The sequence below is a fragment of the Seriola aureovittata genome, chromosome 4, assembly GCF_021018895.1.
Source record: "Seriola aureovittata isolate HTS-2021-v1 ecotype China chromosome 4, ASM2101889v1, whole genome shotgun sequence".
NCBI lineage: Eukaryota > Metazoa > Chordata > Actinopteri > Carangiformes > Carangidae > Seriola > Seriola aureovittata.
Window position 1 is genome coordinate 15,722,570 of NC_079367.1, and position 23,005 is coordinate 15,745,574.

Consider the following 23,005-nt stretch of genomic DNA (forward strand, 5'->3'; position numbering starts at 1 on the left):
ATGCAGACAAAGTACTGTTCCACAAGTTGACGTGGAGCTGAAGAACGAGGACGAGATGAAGATTAATCCGTGACAAACCTTTGGCGCGGTGGTCCTCCTCCTTTGGACACTTGCCACCATCCCACCACTTCCTCTTGAGGATCTCCAAACGATTGTCCTCCTGCAGTTTGAGAATGGCCAGGTCAAACTCATCACGGTACACTGACCCTAGGGGGGAAGAGAGGGGCACAGCTCACAGATGCACAGTGCAAAAAAGACAAGGTATTAACCTTACAGCTGTACCTTCAGGGAAAAAAGAAAAATCATCTTGTTTCCAGTACAACACACATTTCTATTACTTTTTCCTCTGTGTGAAATTATGTCACCCCATTAGAAGAATTTCTTTCAACAAAAATAAGATTTCAAATATATAAGATTGAAGGGCTTGCTATGATTTCGCAGTGTTCTACGGGTCACTTCATAGTGTGCAGTATGGAACATCAGCCACATTTAAACATCAAAGGGATTGATATTAATCTTGTTTACTTTAAGGTGTGTTTTCCCCAATCTGCGGTTTGACTCAACTTGAGATCAAAGTGTAAATAAACCCTGTGTTTATACTCTCAGAGCAGCAATTGAGTAACTCGGCAACAGCTCCCCATTCTACAGGAACAATATTTCAAATTCTCACTTCTGCCATCACGGTGTGGAAAAAGCGGCTCGATTGAAGTCTAGCAGTAAGTCTCTTTTAGTTTCTCACTTTTTGCATCATTTTTCCCTCTTGATAGAAGCTAATGGTTTGGCTTTGTTGAGGCTTTACTTTTCAATTTAACTTTCCAATGTGACGTTTAAACTGTATCCTTCAACTAACGCCCCTGCTCGTCATTCCTTCTTCATAACTTCAACATGAATCATAGCGTATTCAAGCAAAAGCTTTTGTCCTCTGTTGCCTTCATTTTTACGCCAAGAAGTATCTATCTGTCGATCTATCTATCTACCTCTCTCTGTCTCTCAATTCTCCTTTTCTCTTCCCTTACTTTTAATCCCCACCCCGCCCCCTTTGTTTCTCCACTCACCCAGTGGCATGCCGATGCCATAGCCCTTGGTGTCCAGCAGTCCTCCAATCTGCGTCAGGTTGCAGTTCCTCTGGCGGTAGTACTCGTTCATGGTGCTCTCTAGCAAGTAGGCATAGTTGGAGTTGAGGACACGGGCGATCCCCTCCTCGGTGCTCTTCACGAACACACTTGGCTGCTTTGAGTGCATGAAGTTCCACATTCGCTGGTAAGTCTGATAGCGAGAGTTCTGCAGAGTGGTGAGAGACGAGATATGAGAAACTGAGACAAAACCCACAGGGTAAACAAAAGTCTATCAGTCGTAGATACATATTTTCGCCTTTTGCAGAAGCGGAGATTGATTTTCATTTGTTTTTCCTTTTTTGTTTTCTTGACTGACGGTTTTATTCGAGCTCTCTGATTCTCTGAAGGCAGTGCAGCTGTTAAATGTGAATTTTTCTTTTCTTTTAGCACACCTTTTTCCATTTCAATAGCTTCAGTGTCCACAACAGAAACTTCATTTAACATCCCCACCTGTCCTCTACTTTCTCTTGGCCTGTCTTCCCTGAGTTATTCAAGGTCCAGTGGATGTAAAAGCACTAAGAAAGAAGAGGCTAATATCTCTCTTTTCTCCCCTTATATCATCCTTCACTGTCTCTCACCCCTGTAACACACTCTTTCTCTGTTTCTCTCTGTTTTTTCTCTTTCTCTAAGGTCAACTCTTGAGAGGATGAAAGAAGATAGTGTGTGTCTCTTTTAGGAGCCTGGACATTGCCCCATCTCCCTGAGGAGAAAGATATTGAATGGTTGTGGCAAAGAACAGACAGGAAACAAATAAAACGTGTGGTTAGAGGAGGGAGACAGGAAGGACAGGAAGGTGATGAGGAGGATAACATCACTGATGGCCCATTGATCACAGGGGCTCTGTGGTTGTGAGTGTGTGTATGTGGCTGTGATCTAACAGCATAAACAACGTTTCATATGCAATTATATGTGTAACCTCTGACCTGGAAGAAGGTCATTGTGGATCCTCCGTGCATGGTGCCATACTCTATCGCCGTCTGATCTGCCAGGTCGTCTACTGACTCTATCGGCACCTCCATCCTCTGGACTGTTAGGAAGGCAGCCAGGTTGGCAGTGTAGGATGAGATTATGATTAATGTGAAGGCCCACCTGTGGAGGAAAGGCAGAGGACAAGAACATATGTATTCACCTATAAAAAATATGTAAATGGGCAGACTAGTGGATGAAGATAGATTGTCTAGGTGAAAGTATAGGAGGTTTAAAATAACTGCGCACCTGAGAGAAGGAGACACTGCAGGATTTTCAGCTGATGAAGAGGTGGATGGATGAATGGGTGGGTGTGAATGGATAAAGGTGACGATGCTCGGTTGGGATGAAAGGAAGTGAAGTTTTAGCTGCAAAGGCAGACATACACGGACAATATCTCACATATGAACATGCACAAATGCCATTACTGTCTCATCTTGAACCCTGATGTCCCTGAAATCGGGAATGACGCTTCAAGCTCACATCAGAGATGTAACGCATTCCATGATGGAGCATTATGCACAAAACTAAAACAGGACAGGACTGAATGGAAAAGCTGAAAACATGCAAATGCACTCATGATTGTTTGTCTCTGCAGACAATACTAACCACACTCCGCTGACACAACGTGTGGACAGAGCTCTGGGAGCAATGGTGGATCCTTGCTGCATGAAGCCTCCAACAGGGAACCAGAAACTGTTGCCAAGCGAGTACTGGTTGATCAGCAGGTTACAGCGACCCTTTAGACACGGGTGGGGGTTGTACCACTCATAAGGCGTCAATCTGGGGAGAACAAGACAATGCAGTTAGACAACGGAGAGAGTCAGAGGAGGAACACAGCCAACAAGAGTAGGGATGAGAGCTGGATTAGGTATTCTGATGAGAGCAAAACTCAAGAAACAGGGAGAGAGCGAAACGGAGAAAGAACAGGAGTGGTGAAAGACGAGGAACAAAACAACTCTAACAGTCAACTGAGCACAAAGTAACCTTGGCTCTCTAGAGAGAGAACCAACCTGCTTCTTATTCCCCATGTGCTGCCTACTTAAGCAGTGGGGTGACGGCAAGGTAATTGGTATGTTCAAATGCTGTTGCATGAAGCTAAAGTCATGTGACAACTCTGTCATGTGCTAGATTGAGACAGCAGTGTTGTCTTTTTCTCAAAACTAGAGTGTAATTCCCTTCTGATCTGTCAGAATCAATAAAGATTTAAACTCACATTTATAAGTCTATCTTAATACAATACTCACATGCCCATAAGTACACTGAAAGAGTTATTGGTTGCTGTAATTACTTGTCCTGTTCATACTGGCTTTGAAAAGATCTATTCCTCAATCCAGTGGGTATCTTCTAAAGTGTTTACTTGCTGAGCTCTTGCTGGAGGACAGTAACTCAAAGAAGGAATTTGATGCTACAAAGACTGCATCTCTGGTAAATACCCACTTGATTTGTTTTGGACCCCTGAAACCTCATCTAAGCTTCTCCAGCTGAACTTTGGAATGTGTTTTTGCAGTGACTGACAACTTTGTCAATGTACAGTTCAGCATGTGAGTATTGTTTTAGGACAGACCTGAATAAATGTGAAACTATTGAACCTATCCTATAAGGCATAATTCCCAGTATGATTATAAAGGAAATACTGTTTTGGCAAAACTTGGTTAATACATAGTATCTACATGACTGACATGAACAAATGACATTCCTTGCCTTCCGCAGATGTTGTTCATATGGCAAATTAGATTGTTTACAGAGGGAGTTACATTAGACATACAATTTCAATTTTTGATAGTTTCTACATTGGATCAGTGTGTATTAACAATGTTTTAAATGTATACACAATCGTGTTTTGAACAGCAGTTGTGCCAGTTCCCAGCATGTCCAGCAGGTGTCACTGTGACGCTGGAGACCCACCACTGGGAGGAGAAACTTCTCTTTCACTGTGATGTGGAAGATCAACGGAAGAGAGACGCGAGAGAACAGACACCTGTTTCCTCCTCCGTATCACCCCCAAACAAACCCTTTTGTCTTATTACTCTCTGCACTCTACCCCCTTTTGTTTGTGTCTCTTTGTTTCCTCTGTGTCATCTGTACAGAGCATATACTAGTGAGCTCTTCACCTGGCCACCAGAAAGAGGACGCAGCTGACAGCCAAGTAGGCCAGAAGCATGAAGAGCCAGACGCCAGGGGAGAAGGGATCCAGGAAGGAGAAGTAGCCTGGCCTTCTTCCCTAAAACACAAAACACATGCATAGTGTACAGAGTTAAAATCATTACAGCCTGCTCAGGTGAAGAGACAGTTTGATCCCATGTTCAAATCACTCAGGCCAACCCAAGAAAGGCTTCAGTCGAACAAGGAAGTGAGACATTATATACTTACTTGTAAAGGTGAAGACTGACTAATTAGCAGCAGATGAAGTTTACGAATTTCTAACATGTCACCTCCATGCAGTGAGTGCCAAGATTAATAAAAGAGAAATGTTACTGAGTTTCAGTGTTGATTCGTTTTCCCCAGGCCCAATTTGGTCGCTGTTAACCAACATTTGCCTCAGTCTGTGTAATTTGGAAAAGATGGAAAAGGTGACTGGGACAGTAAATAAAGGGATTTTGATGTGATAAGCATAGATTTCCCTGTCCTAAACTGATAGCACTATAATTATATGAATCTCATTTGCATGTAAACATTCAGATCAACACTGTATGAAAGCACAAACTCAGTCTCCCATGAATTGTCAACAGAGTGGCACAGGCCTGTATACTGATACAACACCACAGATAAGAGGGTTTCTATCCCAAATTGTGCCGCTGAAAAACAAAAAATAATCAAATTAACCGACAACTATTTCCCGTTAATTGGTATACAGTATGCTTTTACATGAAATTACATAAGATACAGTATTCATGAAGAACAATTAGAGGTCAAAATAATTAACAGAGATAAAGACAACAGCCACCATTTGTGCTCTGCTCAAGGTTGTATGTGGCAGAGGGAGAAAGGTCAAATAATCAACTAAACCATTACAGCCACATTAAACAGAAATTCATTTCTGTGACCTATAGTTGACTTCCTGTATGACTGGGAGTGCACAGTGTCCCAGCTCGGAGGAAAAAAGTGAAAGAGATTAATAGCTTTTGCTTGGACAAAAAGGCTAGCTGTGCCAAAGCAACTATGGGCTGTTATGTATTGGTTTGGATTGGTAACCAGTAGCCGAGGAGATAAAATGGCTGAAATAAGGTTGGCAGCTTGTAGAGCGATGGGAATATAGGGTCTAATTTCGAATGTTTCATTATCCTGCGTCAACAGCTATTGTCCTCTAAATGAAACCAATTACTGGTGAACCAGGGCCAAGTATCAGAGTGATTGTGTGTGCTTATTTATGTGTGTGTCCGTGTCCCTGTGTGTGTTTGTGCACATCATATTTCTTATGTGCATATTCAGCGTATAGCCAGGCTGACCGAACATCAGCGTGGGAATATGGGCCATTTACATACAGATGCACATCCACCATCTGGTAATGACTATGAAATGGAGGTGCTTGCTCGAGCCAGCAGGACAGTTAAATAGTGGAGGCAATCAAACTACCAACTGTCTCATCTTGGGGGCCACCTGATGGCTGAGTGGTTAGGGTATATACCCACATGGGCATAAATGCCTTGAGCAGAAAGTCTACGATTCGACTACCGACCAGCTGCACCATTCACTGCGTGGCATTCTCCACGCTCTCCTTCCAGCATTTCCTGTCTGTCTTCGCTGTCCGTGGGAAATGAAGGAATAAAAATGCCCCAAAAAATGAGTAAAAAATGAAAAGATTTATCTTCAATATCTGCGTCAAAAGGCAGCACAGCGGAGCCCACCTGAGCAACCCCAAATCGTTTTTATGCAAAAATACTCTATTAGGTACTCCTAGGGGAGATCACAGATGCCAAAACACTGCAGTAATACATTTGCGAGGCCCTTGAAAATTAAATTTGCAGCAAGAGGGTGAAATTATTTTCGGTGGGCATTTGTTATGATAAACGAACCCCCATTTAGACTTGCACAGAGATGAAAATTCATTAATGTGTCTGTAATCACTTGCATATTAGCTTGACTGAGTAAAATAGGAGCGGTGCAGAAAGCAGGAGAGGGGAGTGAGCTTCTAATTTTTTAGCATGATTCAAATCAGCTTGCCAGACTTAATGTCTGTCAGTCTATCTATAGAGGGTAATGCTTATGATGATGATGATAGCTGTCTGAAAATAGAACAGTGGAGTAGTGAAACACACAATTGCCATCTCAGAGGTAGAGTACTGATGCAAAGTGAAAACCACTGCCATAGCTGCTTCTAGTTGGCACTGGCATTAGTGGGGTAACAGCAGTATATGTGCTGACATGAGTCCTGTTTGCTGGTCCAGTTTGGTGCATGCTGAACCAGCGTTTTGTTAACTGCTTGGCCCGCTTGTCCACATCTTAAGCTCCCACTAAGGTGCTATTATTAAGATGAAGAGAGCTGCAGAGACGCGGGACTCTCGTGCTAACAAATGGTGGAGAAGTGATCGGAAATAGAGACGGAGAGAAAAAGGAAAATAGGGAACCAGTAGGAGTTGTGCTGCTGAGGAATCCTGACGCTGGTGCTGTAATATGTTTGTTTTAAGACTCAGCGACAAAGTCATGTTTTCAGGAGTTGAAATTATCCACAGTGAGGCTGCAGCAGACACACTAATGAGCATACAGAGATTCCGAGAGGCTAAATGAGAGCTGCACAAAATGTATTCAAAAATCTGTGCGCACATTTCCAAAATGTGTCAAGATATTTTTATATGGAAACACTTTTTTTTCCATTTCACAAACATTTCAGATAGAAAGAACAGGCTAAATGAAACTCTTTAATGAGCATCTTGTGACGACAAATAACATAATTGTTGGTACTGTGATGTCTGGTCTAATCAACATTGATGTATTAACAATAAACCAAATAATTATGTGTAATGTAAAAAGGGCCGATAGTGACAAAACAACAGAATTAACTGACTTTGCAATTCCTCTTCTCTCTATGAATCATTTTACTGTTTTGATTCACTCTCACTGCTCTTATCTGCTCCTGCTCCAATAACCCCACTGTACAGTACATTGCCCAGGACCAAACAGCAGACAGACAAAGTGAGTGATATGCCGGTGAACATAGTGGAACATTTAGCAGCGAAAGAGCAAGATATTTCCCTCAAGAGTTGGTGGAGACCAAAAACAGAGCTGAAAGTAAATATTGGATTTACATGTCAGGTTCCTGAAAACATGAATCCAAATGAATGCTAATGTTTCTCCTGAATGCGTAAATATATCAAGCAACTGTTGGATAACATGTTAGCCATAACAGCTTTACAAAGGTGCTAATGTGCCAATGCTGTGTTTATAGCTTGCGCTGCCAAAAAATATGTTAATGCCATGTTTACATTTGTTTTGCCACAGCTTCAGAGTGCAGTCAGTACACTAAGTAACTGTGGAGGTGGCCCATAGGACAGGTGGACTAAGTCCTGCTTCCTGTTATGTACTTATGAAACAGTGCATTAGTCCTTCACAGGGGTTTACCCGATTAATCTCTGCAGTTGTCAGAGACATTCATTATAATAACTTATGTATTCAAATATCTAGCGTCTTTGGCAATTCACAAGTTCTCGGAGATAAACTGACTTGAGAGAGCAATTAAAAAAACCCCCAGCACCTCCCAGTCCATCTAAATGCCCTTGGATTAATGTTTAAACAGTGAGCCCATATAGGTGGTCTGCTCTCTCTTCATTTTGGAAGCTAAGTCTGTGTGTGCAAGACAGACTGTCAGTAGATGTGTATTGGTGTGTATGTGTTTGTGTTTCAAAGCTTGTCAGCAGCTGTCTAGGCTGTCAGTCATCTGTGCTTGGGCAATCCAGTGCACAGGAAGCACCGGTGCTGAACACAGAGGCAGCAGGTAGTTCACGTCTGGTTGGGAAAAACACATCAACCATGGCTAGTTTGGTAGTTACTGTTTAATGAGAGATATGCACTTGGAAGAGGCAGAAGACTCCAAAACTCTGCCATAAAGCCCTTACAAACTAGTAGTACTTAACATTCTTAGTTGCCTTGGTGCATGAGTTAGGTATCAAAAGTAAATCTGCTGCAATGAAGAGATTACAGAGCGGAACAAGCACCAAATGTCTGTATATGAGTCTACATTACAGCAACAGGTTGCTCTCGCTCTTCACACATAAACATTTGCTGCTGTGTTTAAATAATTTTTATTAGCGGCAGGGGAATCATTTTATAGAGGTTTATCGTCATGTTAAGATGAGAAGAGGGCACGAGGCAAATCAATAGACCAGAGAGAATGCAGACGCGGCGCAGAGGGCGAAACATCCTTTATGACCTGTTTTTATGAGTACATCTAAACAAATAGAAAAGCGAAGAATTGCTGCCTATAATGATATGTGTGTATATCCCTTCTTCCTCTTAACACACAGATGAAGAACTCATTCATTTTACCTCGCACTGCCCTTGTTTTCTTCCTACTGTCCCACCTTCATTCCCCTCTCTTCCCCACCTCTGTCTCTCTCGGGGGATTGCCTGCCTGCCAGGAGGGTGGCTGAAGGAGCTGGTGAGGTTATCCAGTCAAGGATTTCACCTAGTCATCCTCCCTCTTGGTATTCATACCATGGTGTTGCCCCCCGAGGCTGCCTGCCTGAATACCGACTCACTGAAGGAGACTTTCCACTGTCATTTCAACTCTCTACTTTCTCCGGCTTGCTTCTCTGCTCCCATTTCTCCATGTTCTCTCCACCCCGTCTTCTTCTCTTTTTTACCTGTTTCTTGCTCATTCTCTTTTATGTTGGCTGTCTCCCTCTCTCATCGCCGTGTCTCCCTACCTTCTGCCTTTTTTTTTTTCTGGGCTCTCTGATAGTGTGTGCATTTCTAATCGTGTCAGAGCGGACGCTGTCAGCTGTTACGGTTGTTGAGATGGCTGCAGGGTCTCCGTCTGGAGAGCAGTTGATTTGGTCGGGGTCACAGGGTCATTTTCACAACAACATGCTGCTGACTCTTGGGCTTTATGTCTGTGTGTTTTGTGCATACATACACCTGTGTGATGCAGTGCGTGTTTTTGTGTCGTATGTGTGACAGCATGCACAGAGTACTTTAATAGGAACACCTTTTCACCTGCCTATTCGTACAATTATCCAATCAGCCAATCATGTGGCAGCAGTGCAGTGCAAAAAATCCTGCAGATACAGGCCTGCTGGAGTTTTAGTTAATGTTCACATTAAACATCAGAATGGAGAGAAAATGTGACCTCAGTGACTTTGACCGTGGCATGATTGTTGGTGCCAGACGAGCTGATTTGAGTATTTCTGACACTGCTGATCTCCGGAGATTTTCAAGCACAACAGTCTCTAGAGTTTTTACTCAGGATGATGTGGAAAAAAAAGCAGAACTGAGCAGCAGTTGAAACACCTTGTTGATGAGAGAGGTCAGAGAAGAATGGGTAGACTGGTTGGAGCTGATAGAAAGGCCACAGTACCTCAGATAACTACTCTTTACAACTGTGGTGAGCAGAAAAGCTTCTAAGAACGAACAACATGTCGATCTTGGGGAGGATAAGGACCCATTCTTGTCAGCTAAGAACAGAAAACAGAAGCTGCAGAGGACACAGACTCACCAAAACTGGACAGTTGAAGACTTGAAAAAACGTAGCCTGGCCTGACGAATCTGGATTTCTGCTGAGGCAGCAGATGGTAGAATCAGAATTTGGCATCGAAAGCATGAATCCATGAGCCTGACCTGCCTTGTGTCATCAGGCCAGGTGGTGTAATGGTGTGGGGAATATTTTCCAGTCACACTTTGGGTCCCTTAATAACAGTCGATCATGGGTTGAATGAAACAGCTGATCTGAATACTGTTGCTGAACATGTGCTTCCCTTTATAACCACAATTTACCATATTCTAATGGCTACTCCCACTATGATAATGCACCACATCACAAAGCAAATCATGAACATGACAGTGAGTTCAGTGGACTTCAGTGGTCTCCCCAGTCACCAGATCTGAATCCAGTAGAACACCTCTGCGATGTGGTAGAACAGGAGATAAACAACGTGAATGTGCAGCTGACGGATCTGCAGAAATGATGTGATGCAATCGTGTCAACATGGAGCAGAATGTCAGAGGAATGTTTCCAACATCTGGTTGAATCCATGACCCGAAGCATCGAGGCTGTTTTGAGAGAGAAAGGAGGCTCTGCTCAGTATTAGTATGCTGCTCCCGATAAAGTGCTCGGAGAGTGCGTGTGGGTGTGTATATCAATATACACAGGGCCACATGTGTTTGTGACTGTGTAATTTTGTCTGAGGTCGTGTGTGGCCAGAGAGTCAATAAAGCTCCGTATGTCGTGCTCTACCCTTGGGGCAGCTGCCGCATCTGACACGGCTTCCACACGCCCCTAATTAACTCCTATGTCTAATTAAGCGCCTCTCTCTCATCCTCTTATATACACACGCGCACACATGCTGACTTTGTTGCACAGTCTCCTAAATGAAGGAATCGTTTAAATGAACACGAGATATTAAATACTTTGGAGCATTGGGATCTTGGGTTACAGCATATGGCCTTTTTGTTGTACAGGTGATGAATGTAATGGGAGGGAAGGCTTTTATGAGCAGAGGTTGACAGTAGCTTTAGGTTATGTCTGGGTTCATAACTCTGACGCCCTTTTTCAGGCGAGCACTGACATAAATTGTACCAGCTGCTGAGGTGAAGGTGTCCTTTTTGATTTGTGTATAAAAGCAAATCAAATTTATTTATACGGCCTCAAAACCACATGCATGTCAAAGGACAGAGAGTACACCATATAATATACACTACTATGTGACTGTGTGCAGTACATAACTACAAATCCTTAACCAGGCACAAGAGACCTCTGGAGGACCTTGACAGGCAGAGCTCCTCTTCTCCCGGCGAGCTGCAAGCTGTCTGAGATTTGTTCCTATATTTTTTATTTCAGTCTGGTGCTTCAGAAATCAAAACAGAATCGGTAGACAAGGCACAAGGCACAAGGCACAAGGCAACGGCGATCCCTCGAGGGAATCCGATCCCCTGTCTTTTCGTGTAATGTAAACCACTGTCACAAAACCATGCGACAGGTAATTAAGTGCTGAGATTTACCATTGTTCTGAACACCCCGTGGAAAACTTGACTGTGACAGATGAGAGTTTTTAGAGTGGAGAAACCTGTAGAGGTTCAGTCCAGGGTTGTTGCTTCCTTCTGCTGTTTCATACAGGAAATACATTTATTTAGTTTTGCTGTTTTTGGTCTGAACTGGGTTTAAAGGCAGTGAGATAGCTTTGCAATACTCAAGTAATTTTTGCCCAAACAGGATTATGCCTTTTGCTATATTGTTGTAACTAAAAAAAATATTGTCCATTTTGTTTGGCTCAGAATGTGAAGGACTATCACAGCTTTAATAAATATAAATTAATGACAAAACAAAAAGGATACCGGTAAAAGAGAAAAACAGTGTGTGTGTGTGCGTGTGTGTGCGTGTTTGTGTGTGTGTGTGTGTGTGTGTGAGAGACAGACATAGAAAACATACAAAGAGGAGAAATGGAGATTAAATAGCTGATAGTCTGAGGGTAATTAATACCCAACAGGAGCCTTTATTTTATTGCATTCGCCATTCTTATTGATTAGACAGAAATTTTCATTTAAAGTTTGAAATAAGCAGCAAACCTCCTTGTAGAAATCACTGTGCCTCAGATCAATAGTCAGTGGATTAGAACTAAACAAGTGCAGTCACAGAAATTCAAATATCGAATTGCTGAGGGGCTGCTCTGAGTCTGATTTGAGAAAATACCAAGGGGCAATGAAAAATTAAGGAGCAAATGAGAGAGAGAGACAAAGACAGGGGACACCTGTCTTCTGTGTTTCTTTTACCATGTACCTTTCCTTTCTCTATTTCTTTCTCTCTTCAAGATCTCCACATACTTTATCCTGTGAAGGTAAACTATCACGATACTGTGTGCCTTTGGGATTCATGTAGCTGAGGAAAGTGAGGACATCATGTGAAGTGTAACTAGATGTTGTGTGTTTTCATATCAAGAAGGCCTCTTTCCCAGAATTCCTGTACATGCTTTTAGGGTACATTAGTGCATGAAGAGATCTGATTCTTGTTGGGCAGACGGTCAGTCACAATTCTTTGTCCTTGGAACAGTATAAAGTGAATTTTCTTTTCACTTCGGGGAGACTTTTCCTTCAGATTTTTAGTGATAAGTTTTGTCTTCTATATTGTATACAATATATTCTAACCTTGAACTTGTCAACGGTTTGTGTTTATTTTATCTGTGCTGAGTGTTTTGCAGGTAATTTTCACCAGAATCAGAATAATAACTGCTTTCTTCGCTTCTGTCTTATTGACCTCTTACCCAGGATTTCAGAGCCAACTGGGTCAAGTCTGTGTTAATTCAACTCTGTGACTCCGTGTGCCAGCCCTGAGGGACATCAGCTCCATATCGCCTCCTCATGCTGCCACCCGCCAGCTTGCCTCCCATTTCAGAGGCGATACGCTACAGAGTAGCCCATTTAACACTGCACCTGCAGCGAGCATCGATTGATTCTCCCCAACTGTTGGCGCTCAATTGAGTCCCTCACTGCTACACCTATTAGCGCTGTGCGCAGACTATGGGAAGGTGAAAAACAGTGAGGATTACAAGAAAGATGGAATGTGAGTAAACGCCTTTGGGATACTATACTAATGTTAGCTCGTGCATGTGCCACAGCACCTCAGTGCGGCCCGTGGCCAGAGCCATACTGGGCCCTGCTGTGTCACCTTGGGTTTTGGGGGGAGGACTGATGATTAATGGGCCACTGACTCTGCAAACACTGGCTCATTTCCACCTGCCCTGCTGTTGTTTCACTGTTTCTTGCTTGGGCTTGCTCTCTATGGAGCATGGAGCGTGTTGCTTGTGTGAATAAGATGACCAAACCCAATCAGAGGGCAAGGAGAACACAACTGTGAAACTGCTACATTCATCAGGAAGTTCACACTATAAAACAGGCCATCTGGAGTTAGGAGGATTGGGGGGAGGGGGTGGCAACAGAAGGAGGAAATGAGCAAACACGAGAGAAGTGAAAAGAACTGGACACCGTTAAAAAGCTGAGACTGCAGGGACAGAAGGGGAAAGATGTTTGGAAGATTAAGAAGAAGCAATGAAACAAGACTAAAGGTTGGAGGAGAGGATGAAAGCAGGTAGAGGATGTAGAGTGTCGCCATGAAAACACACAGGTGATTGGGAAATGGAGTAGCTGGGAGGTGAGGAGGAGGAGAGTGTGAGGGGATTATGGCAGACTAAGTGAGAGAGACTCTACAGACCAAAAGTGCTAGTAGTTCCTTCTCAGGCATTAGACTTAGCTGAGCCTTCTGTGCTCTCCCGCAAGCTGCTACTGGAGCCAGGGTGACTGGTGAGAGTGGGTGTTGGGGGTGGAGGATGTGGGAGGGCCGGTGGGAGGTAACTCACCAGGTGGACGCGGTACATGATGCTGATGCCAAGGGTCATAAAAGGCTTGGAGAAGTCAATGACCTTTTCACGCTCTGCTGTGATGGTGAGGCCGGCGACTGCCAGGTCAGCTTTCTGAAACGCAGACCGCAAGTAGTTTCACATCCTGTGGTATCACACAATATACTTAAAGGAACATTGAACACAGCGGTGGGGACGTAACATAAGTATATGACATAAACCAATGATGTCAGAGCTTGTAAAGAAGACGAGGATGACATAAGAGGTGGGCAACTAGTTGCTAATTCCCTTATAATGCCCTTTTGTATCCCACAGCCCTTTTGTCCGCCAATAGCACTATCTGTGGCGAGGATAATCCAGCATTGGCACTGTGTGTCTGTGTGTGTCTATATATGTGTGTGTGTGTGTGTTTGACGGGCACAAGAGAGCTCAGTGTAACCATTGTGGCTGACCAAGGGAGCACTGTCAAGACAAATCACTTGACAAAGCATTTGCTTGTGAAACACACACTTTACAACACACACATACACACACACACACACACACACACACACACACACACACACACACACACACACACAGACAGACACACACAGTCACACACACACACACGTAGAAATGGTCAATGTACGCTGAATACTGGATGGCTCCCCACTAATAATACAGGCCAGCAAAGTGCACCTGCAAGGGATTTTTCATCTCCCTGAGGAGCGAAGAGTAAAAGCAGCAACGCGTTGCTCTTTGTCTGCTGCAGGAGAACTAAGAGGATTGGGGAGACGGAGAGGAATGGGAGGATGAGAGCGAGGAGAGGGGAGCTCTGCAGCAGCGCCGCAGATGCCACTCAAAATCCACAAACACTGTTTCTATGTAAAGGAGAGAGAGACAAAGAGGGGGGGGGGGGGCATCAGACATACACGGGTTTTTGCTACAACATCCAATTTGTCGTGATGCGATGTGTAATTTTGCTCATAATTATTCTGACCTTTAGACATTTGGATACTCACCTAAAAGCCCCCAGTCCCGCTTTGTCCGTGCTTCAATTAGTGCATTACACTCAAAATTTCCACCTCTGTGACCGCGCCCCAGCCTACACTCCACGCTGATGCCGCCCTATCCTCAGCCCGCAGGCTTTGACCCTTCATCATCAGATGTCCCCAGCCTCCGACTCATCTTTTCTTTTTTTTTTTTTCCCTCCGTCGTTTGAAAGTCTGATTGCCTGCTCCCAGCGCCGGAAGGAAGCCACGCGCAGGGAACGACCATCCAGGCAATTTCAACAAAGAAAGTCACTGATCCTTTGAAAAATGAACACGAAGTCGTAACAGCCACTGAAATATTTATGTGACAATGGAATATTAATATTGATTACTGGATTCCTCTGCCTGCCTGCTGTTATGCCTTCTAGTACAACTGAAAAAAACTCCCCCAAAAAAACAGTGTAATGCTGGCTGTTCAATATTGCATCATACCTGTTTCCCCTTGCATTCCATCATGTCATGCTAACCCAGTAAAAAAGGACAAAATAAAACTTGTGAATGTGAGTGATGAATTAAACATTACCCTCTAGGATGCGTTTGACTTCAAGAGTTCAGTCTTTGGAGATGCTGTACACCTCTGTTCTCTAACCGCAGCACTGTGGATTGAGGAACATATTGCACTTATACTTTGGTGTCTGGGTTCCTCCTGGCCAGACTCATTGTTAGCTCAGGCTGTCTCACACCCATCAAACTGATCGCCATCATACTGTGAAATATTGTCCAGTCTGAATGATACTGGCAGCGATACAGGTATCTGTTGTCTGGAATAACCTCAGGCTGTCCTCCTCTGCTGCTCCCAATGTATATTTCAAATCCTTTCGGTTTATCCATTAAACTTGCCAACATAGCTGTTCCTCCGTTTTCATTCACAATTTTTTTTTAACTCTGCCATCTTCCCCATTCCTTTCTAAGCCTTTAACCAAACACACTCAAGCCTTTCTGTCCACTGTGGAACATCCCTCCAGACATCCCCCGTCCCACGACAAATCCCTCTCAAGCACGTCTCGACTTTTTGTCCGCCCATTTTGCCACTCCACGGCTCAAGCTGCTATCGGAGACACATGTCGCATTCTGCCACGGCTCTGCTGAAGGTCATCCTTCCAGAGGCAACTTAGAAGGGGACGAGGGCAGTGGCGGGCTATGACAATAACAAGAGCAGGCACTCCTTGCTTTACATACTTAATGACTTTGCCCTCCATTAGCCCACGGAATTAAGACAGATCACCACTTAGGATCGACTCAGTCCCTCTCAACTTCATTCCCTTCTCCTCCTCCTCACCCCAGCGGTCCTCCTCATTTGTTTTTTTTTTTTTTTTAAGGCTTGTTTCACTTCTTTTCCTCCCCCTTGTCTTCCCTCAGCTCTCTTATATAACCTTATCTGCCTGTTAACAGCTACATACAGAAGAGCTGGGAGAGTGTAAGACCTCACTCAGAGATTTAACATCAACAACACAGACTGATTCAGGGGGAAAGTCTGTTAAGGTCAGTTCAGAAGGCTTAAGGAAAGGAGCTGACAGGGAACAAGGCACCAACAAGCCGTGACTATTTTGGAAAATACAGTGGTTAAGCTGAAAAGGCCAACTCCTAAATGACAAAAAAAAGAAAAAGCTGCTGGCAGTAACTGTATGAGAGCTGAGAGATACACTTTTGCGTTCGTGCATTTATGTGTATATATTTACATACCCTTGAGATGAGCTCTCCGACCATGCCGGTCCATGTTCCATTAGCTCCAGGGACCCCGTACAGTCCGTCCCCCACCAGCCGGATGCGATACTTGAACTTGAGAATGTCTGCCAGCTCCTTCAGCATGTCCACACAGAAGCCTTCGTAGCGGTCATTTCCCTCCAGTTCTTGGTGGTTCTGCCGCAGCATTACATATGGATTCTCCTGAAAAACACACATGGTTTGCAATTTAGACAGTGCAGTGAAATCTACTAGGCACTGGATCTGCATTTCAAAGGGGCACCACACCGATTTTACACGTTAAACTCACAGAGTCAGCCTGTGAAAATAAAAAACAGGTCTCTGTGAGTGCGGCTGAGTGTGTCCAAGTCTGAAAAATAACTCTGATAATGCCATCAGGTTATTTAATCTTGGCTTGATATGGACATTGAAAGACATGGACATGGAGTTACGTTATGGGAAATGTAGAATTCAGTGTTTTTTGCAGCTTGACCTATACTTGAGGCTAAAAGTGAGGCTTTCTTTGACTCTGTTACTTAGACTTTGATGGTTCTTTTTGAAAACCTATCTCTTGAAAGCCTTCACAACTTTATGTAAGTATAATACTAAATCACTGGAGTGCCCCTTTAAAGTTTAATATTACTGCTTTACAGAACCTAACCAAAGATTTCACAGTCAGGAAGAATGGCGGAGGCATCCCCTACGTCCATTGGAGGTCATAGTTCACATCATGTTTATTGCTTTCAATGAAAACTGAGATTTGTGGATTTGAAGCAGTGCCAAACACTAAAATCGGGAACAGATAGGCGTTCGCTAATCTGTTATATCCAGCAAAAAGCAGATAAGAAACAAAAGCAACGCACACACTCACACACTCAAACACGCCTATTTACAGCCTGTCTTTTAGAGAACCAACTCTCTGTTTGGCTGTCTGTTTATTTATGTCTTGTTTTGTCATGTAGGTGATGTTGTAGGAAGATTTAAAGATCCCCACAGTGATGTATTTTGGAGCCACCCTTATTGTGCTGTTTTTCAAATAATGCAACTGTCAAAACGGTGTGCTCAGGCTCCACTGCATCATAAAAAAGACAGCGTTATGTACCACTTTGCTGTTGCACTATCCCTGCACTCAGCTCGTGAATCCAGCTAAAACTAACTCACTTTGGCAACATGACATCAGATAACTAAGATTAACAAGTCTAAGTGTTTTCTTGTGCTGGCACTCTACATTTAGAAAAAACAAAAATTAAGCAAAAGGAAAAAAAGTTCTCTTTTCTTCATTGTAGAAGTTTCATTAAGTGTTTTTCTTTAGACAACCATGAGCTTGTTAAAGAGACTGCCAGTTACTAATTTCAACACAGCTGCCTTCGGTGGAGTCTGTTTAATTCACCGCAGGGTCATGTGGCTGAGCCATTCAAGGCCTGTGTTTCTTCTTTCAGTGGGGTAAAGCAGAAGCAGTAATGTTGTGGAGGTGTATTTTGAGAGCTGGAATAGAAGTGAAATTGTTTTGTCATCGACACAGTAGGAAATACTTAGTTGTGCAGTAACTGGTTGGCTGCTGATTGATTTGCTTCTCAGAGAAACCCACAAAAATAGAAGTTACACTGAAATTGGACACAGCAGGTGGCACAACTGTTACTGTGACTTGCCCTGTTCTCATAGCAACTGTTTGGTTCCACCTGTAGCTGTATGTAAAAGGGGGTTCAGATCGCTCTGACACTGGACTGGGCGGCTTTTGCCCCTTTCTTGCTGCATCACTGCGCAGTAGAACCAACAGCCTGCTGCTCTGCTGTGATAAGAAAGATAATAAAAAGACTACAAACCCACTCTCTGTCCGGGTAACTCTGCACCTAGAAACATATAGATTCAATTTATCTAACCATTCTCATAGTAATCAGACCTGCTATAGTGGCAATAGCCTATATTACAGAAGCAAAAAGAGAGGTAGTTGACAAAGACCAGATTACAAGATACGATCATGTGAGAGTAAGGGAACTGGACATGTTTATGTTAAATAACTGGTGAAGATTGTTTTTATTCTTTATTTTTCTTATTGTCGATTCCAAAGCCACTGAAAAGACCAAAAGCAAAAGTTAACTGATCCTAAGTTATTGGGATTGGATAGGTACATAATTGATGCTAAGTATTGTCAGTTCATACAAAGCTTATCAATAGGCCAAAATCACACCACTAAGGTTTGGTTAGATCTGGGCAGAAAACCGATCTGGTCAGGGTCTGGAATCATGATTAGGGTAAAAATAACTACTTGGTTAAGATTAGGAAATGGCCCCTTAACCATGATTGTCACGGTTAAAATAAACCAATGTTGACTGTCAGTACAGGAAACTGGAAAACAGAAGTCTCGTGTGTTCAAGTCCGACATTTTGTTGACCCATCCGTTCACTCTGACCTCCTTGTTATGTGGATTAATGCCACACTACCTCCTCCTTTGCTCTAGATAGAGAACAGTCATAATTCCTTTGGCTTCGAAAGATATTTCATTTTGAGGCATTTGCTGAAACACCTGATGCTCCAGTTTTAGTAACATATGCTAAAACCTAAAGGACCCAGCTCTTTGAGGAAACATAACTTAACATAACTTCAGTAGGACTGACCTGGCTTGGGATTGAGGCCCACAGACAGGTTGGGGAAATCAGAAAATACTAAAAGATGAGCTACTGTCAATGAAACTACTGAATATCGTCAGCTATGTTCTTTAAAAAGTAGAAGATAAAACAAAATGTGTCTTAGCTCAGAGTCAGTCAAGCTTACAGCCAGTTAGTGACTATATGTACCACACTGTGAAAGTAAATCTGTCAGTCTGTTCATTAACTCCCTCAAACAGTCACACATGTCACCTCACTGGCTTCACATAACATCTATGCATGCCTATGTTTCAGCTTGCATCAAGCACAATATAAATGCTAATTTCACAGCTCACAGACTGCTGAAGCTTTTCAAGCGCCAACTTGAAGTCAAACCAGACGGAGTCAGACGTTTTCACTCTCCTTCCAATTTCCGCAACATTATTACAGAGGTTGGCTTGATAGGCGTTGTGTATACGACACAAGCTGGACTGGGGGGAGGGGTGGGGAGGGCGGCAGGGAAGAAATGAAGTTAGACACAAACCTGCTACCGTCACGTAGCAGCTCTTCTCAACTAAAAAAGCGTAAGATGTGCCTGGATGAATGATGTATGCTTCCGTGCGCATACAACCTGTAATTAAGCGAAAACAATAATAATTCGCTTTCCATCTTGTTGTTGATTTATGTGTGTGAAAAGCTTTCTATATTCAGGCCTATGACAAATAGCCCCCATCATCAGGAAGCTCAATCCCTTGAAATAGTGCTAGAAAATATTGCCTTTGTATCTTGTCTTCCCTCTGTCCCACCGTGTTGACCCGGTTAAGTACAGACTGATAAAACTAGGCCTGGCAAACATCAATCACACCAGTAAAAGTCCAACAGCAATCAATAACACAGAGACCCGTTGACTGTTATTAAGCCAAAATGCTTTTACTCCTCTTTTTCATTTTTTCTGAATTTCAAGCTCGCTCTCTCTCTCTCTCTCTCTCTGAGCTCCAGTTGTTCCATAAAAATATACTGTCAAAACTGTCTATTAACCAGACCTGAGTTGCAGAGATGGAAAGACAACTGCTATTAAAAGTTGATATATCTGCTGCACTTCATACTCATCCAAAAACTTCCACCACACACTGACACCGCTCCCACTAGAAGCCTCTGTGAAGCTGAGAACAAAATCATATGAAAATAAGTATATAAAGGTATGAAAAGTCTATACAGGGGTATGAAAGCGCTGTCTTCCATGAAGGCTAAATCACAAGGAAATTCCATCTCCCTTCTTTTGCACACCACAGCAAAACAGCAATAAAAGCTATGAGTTTGAAGCTATAAAGAAATGCAGACTTTTAAAGCAGCCTCTTATTCCCAGGCCATGAGGAGTCTGGTTGTGGACTGATAACTTTGGAGGAGGAAGCACGCTTACGTATGCACAAGCAAGTACATGCACGCACAAAAGCACACACACACACACACACACACACACACACACACACACACTGACGCAGCCAGGTGCACCTGTGGGTGTTGTTCATATCCATCTTCACACACCACAGTGGAGTTTCCCCCCCTTTTAAAACCTCAAAGTGATCAAGATGTCTTCACACACCTCCTCGCTTTCTTCAACTGTATTCTTATCCCTAAGAACTTGCTCTCCAGAGCCGAGCAAACTGGCATCTGAGGTGCAATTCTCTCGCAGGGCTCTGTAGTCCTGTCTGAGGAGGAGCCACGTAAGCTCTGATACTTTAATACTAATACTAAAATATTAGGTGCTTAGAGAAGGGGCTAGGTCAAGTTAATTTTCTTTTATAACAGCTTTGCGCTTCACTGTAAACAAAATGGCAGAATAGTCAAATACAAATGAAGTGAAAACTGAGAGAGAACAAGCAAACACAAACTTTGAAAAATGAGGACAGATCTTGTGTCCGTGTGTGCAAATTCATGTGCATGTGCCTCAGTGCTTCAACGCCTGTGTGCCAACAAATCTGCTGCTGTGTCTGCTTTTATCGGACGACACTATGTGCACTGTTGAATTTTCCCCATTACGTATGTGAGTGGATATGAGAACACTCAGTGACACAAGGGTAGTCTGCGAGAGAACTGAGTGAATGACCGCGAGAGTGGTAGATGACAAAGGCAGAAAATGGCTCATACAGCAGGGACTTAAAGCAGGTTTCAGGCACTAACAGGAAAAATGGGTCTTGAGCTGGGATTTAAATATTGAGACGGCATGATTCCCTAACAATGGCAGAAAGCTGGCACCAAAGAGCGAGCGATGTCCCTACAGGTAAAGCTCTGCTCCATTTGATTTCTTCCAGAAACGAGGAATAACACAGAGACTTGAATACTGTGAGCACAGAGCATGGGTGCTATTTAAGAGCCTAATTAAACGGGTGATACGTTAACACTAACGGCTGTTTAATGATTTGCTGGTGGCATAATAACCACATGTATTTACATCAAACCGATGAAAAAAAAGACTCTCTCACTCAAATGTGTGACATAAGCTTGTGTGTGTGTTTGTGGACTGGGTGGAAGTACACACTACATATATTGGTGGCTTGATGCTTTTTTTTTTTTTGTATTTTCTTATATCTATCCTCTAGGCTGTTGTAGCTTCATAAGAAATAAATGAAGTTGTTTTAAACATTAATGTTGATTTCATGGAATTGACCACCTGTCTGTGTGTGTGCGTAGAAGGAGAGGGTTGGTGGTGCTATGTGTGTTTCTAGGTGAATTGGTTTAGATGTGGGATGTATGCTAATTGTGTCTTTAGGGGACATGGTGGTGGTTGATGGCGGTCAGCGGCACATATGAGCAGGACGAGACAGGTGGAATGAAACTAAAGAGATTCAAGGTGTGCGAGCGTCTGAGCCCGCAAAGACAAACTAATTACACTGTCTGTTTGAGCCGTGCTCAGTGAGGCTCACAGCTTCAGAGCCTTTGGTTCTGGGTTGCTTGGACCCTGGTATATTTGCTTGCAAGTGTAGTCATTCGTTATTGCTCTTCATTTAACTTTGGAATCATAAATTGGGTGAGCGGTCTGCTCAAAAAGTGACAGACTCCCTGTGCCTTTATGTTATACTGAGAAAAATACAAGCAGTTACAACTTCAATGCAAATCAGCTGAGACCAGAAAGACCTGAAAACTCAGAAATGAACACAGATTACTCTTTCTACTGCTTGACTGCCGCTCTACCGCTGTATTCCAGGACAGAGAGCCGCCAAAACAGACACGACTTAGAACAACACACCCAAGCAAGCAAAGAATGGGCTTTTTCTATTACATCAGTGTAGCTAGAGAGGGTATAAAGACATTATTTCACTAAGACCTAAACAGTGCCTCTGACAAACTCAATCAGTGATTGGAAACACATGGCTTGTGGCTGTGCAGTAAAATGATCATCAATTCTGTGACATTAGTTTTTTTCTGGAGCGGATTGTGAAATCGAAGTGGGAAGGTGACGTCAACGTGTGGATGTAATGAAACTGCTTTGTAAATGCCAAGTGAACATGTCAAGGGGACACACGAACACACAAACACTGAAGATACACACATACATGCTTGTGCGAGAGCGTCCATGAATACTGTGGGTGCTAGTGCAGCCACACACAAGCACATACCCCCCCACCCCACCCCCCACCCCCCACCCAGGCCAGTGGTACAGGTAAGGGATTCTTATGGGGAGGCTTTCAGCTGCAGCTCGTCTGCCGCCCACAAGCGAGATAACGGCGACACAGCAATCACACCATGATGAATGAGCTGTGATAGGCACTGAAAATTGCTCCTTGGTGGCTTCCGAAGTTTGGTCCAGGGACTCTGTATCTCCAAAGTGAAATCAAAGCTCTGTGCTCGGCCAATTCATTCTTTCACACCCTATTTCTGTTGTGAAAACATTGTCTCATTTGTACTCAACCCAAACACGCACACACACGCACACACACGTACACACATCTCCATCCTCCCCTGTGTCCTTCCCCCCCTCCTGTGTGAAATGAACCATTCCATCTGAATCCCAATCAGTGTCAATGAGTTGTTCAGTGGCGAAATATGGCAATATGTCGTTCGCTCATTCTCACGGCTCGCCGCTGATAAGCCAGCTACTGAGAGTAACGCACTGGGACAAT

The 23,005-nt window shown here is 43.4% G+C and overlaps 1 protein-coding gene across 5 annotated transcripts in view; it reads right to left on the bottom strand.

Annotated features, from left to right (window-relative positions):
- grik4 (glutamate receptor, ionotropic, kainate 4) overlaps nt 1-23,005 on the bottom strand; it is a 278,338-nt gene that overhangs the window by 7,302 nt on the left and 248,031 nt on the right. For all 5 annotated transcript variants that reach the window (XM_056374837.1, XM_056374835.1, XM_056374836.1 and 2 more), the window contains 7 exons: nt 16,300-16,503; nt 13,583-13,696; nt 4,196-4,305; nt 2,691-2,864; nt 2,039-2,204; nt 1,056-1,281; nt 79-207 (listed from right to left, as the gene is read on the bottom strand). In XM_056374837.1, coding sequence (XP_056230812.1) covers nt 79-207; nt 1,056-1,281; nt 2,039-2,204; nt 2,691-2,864; nt 4,196-4,305; nt 13,583-13,696; nt 16,300-16,503 — 1,123 coding nt within the window. The remainder of the gene's footprint in view (nt 1-78; nt 208-1,055; nt 1,282-2,038; nt 2,205-2,690; nt 2,865-4,195; nt 4,306-13,582; nt 13,697-16,299; nt 16,504-23,005) is intronic.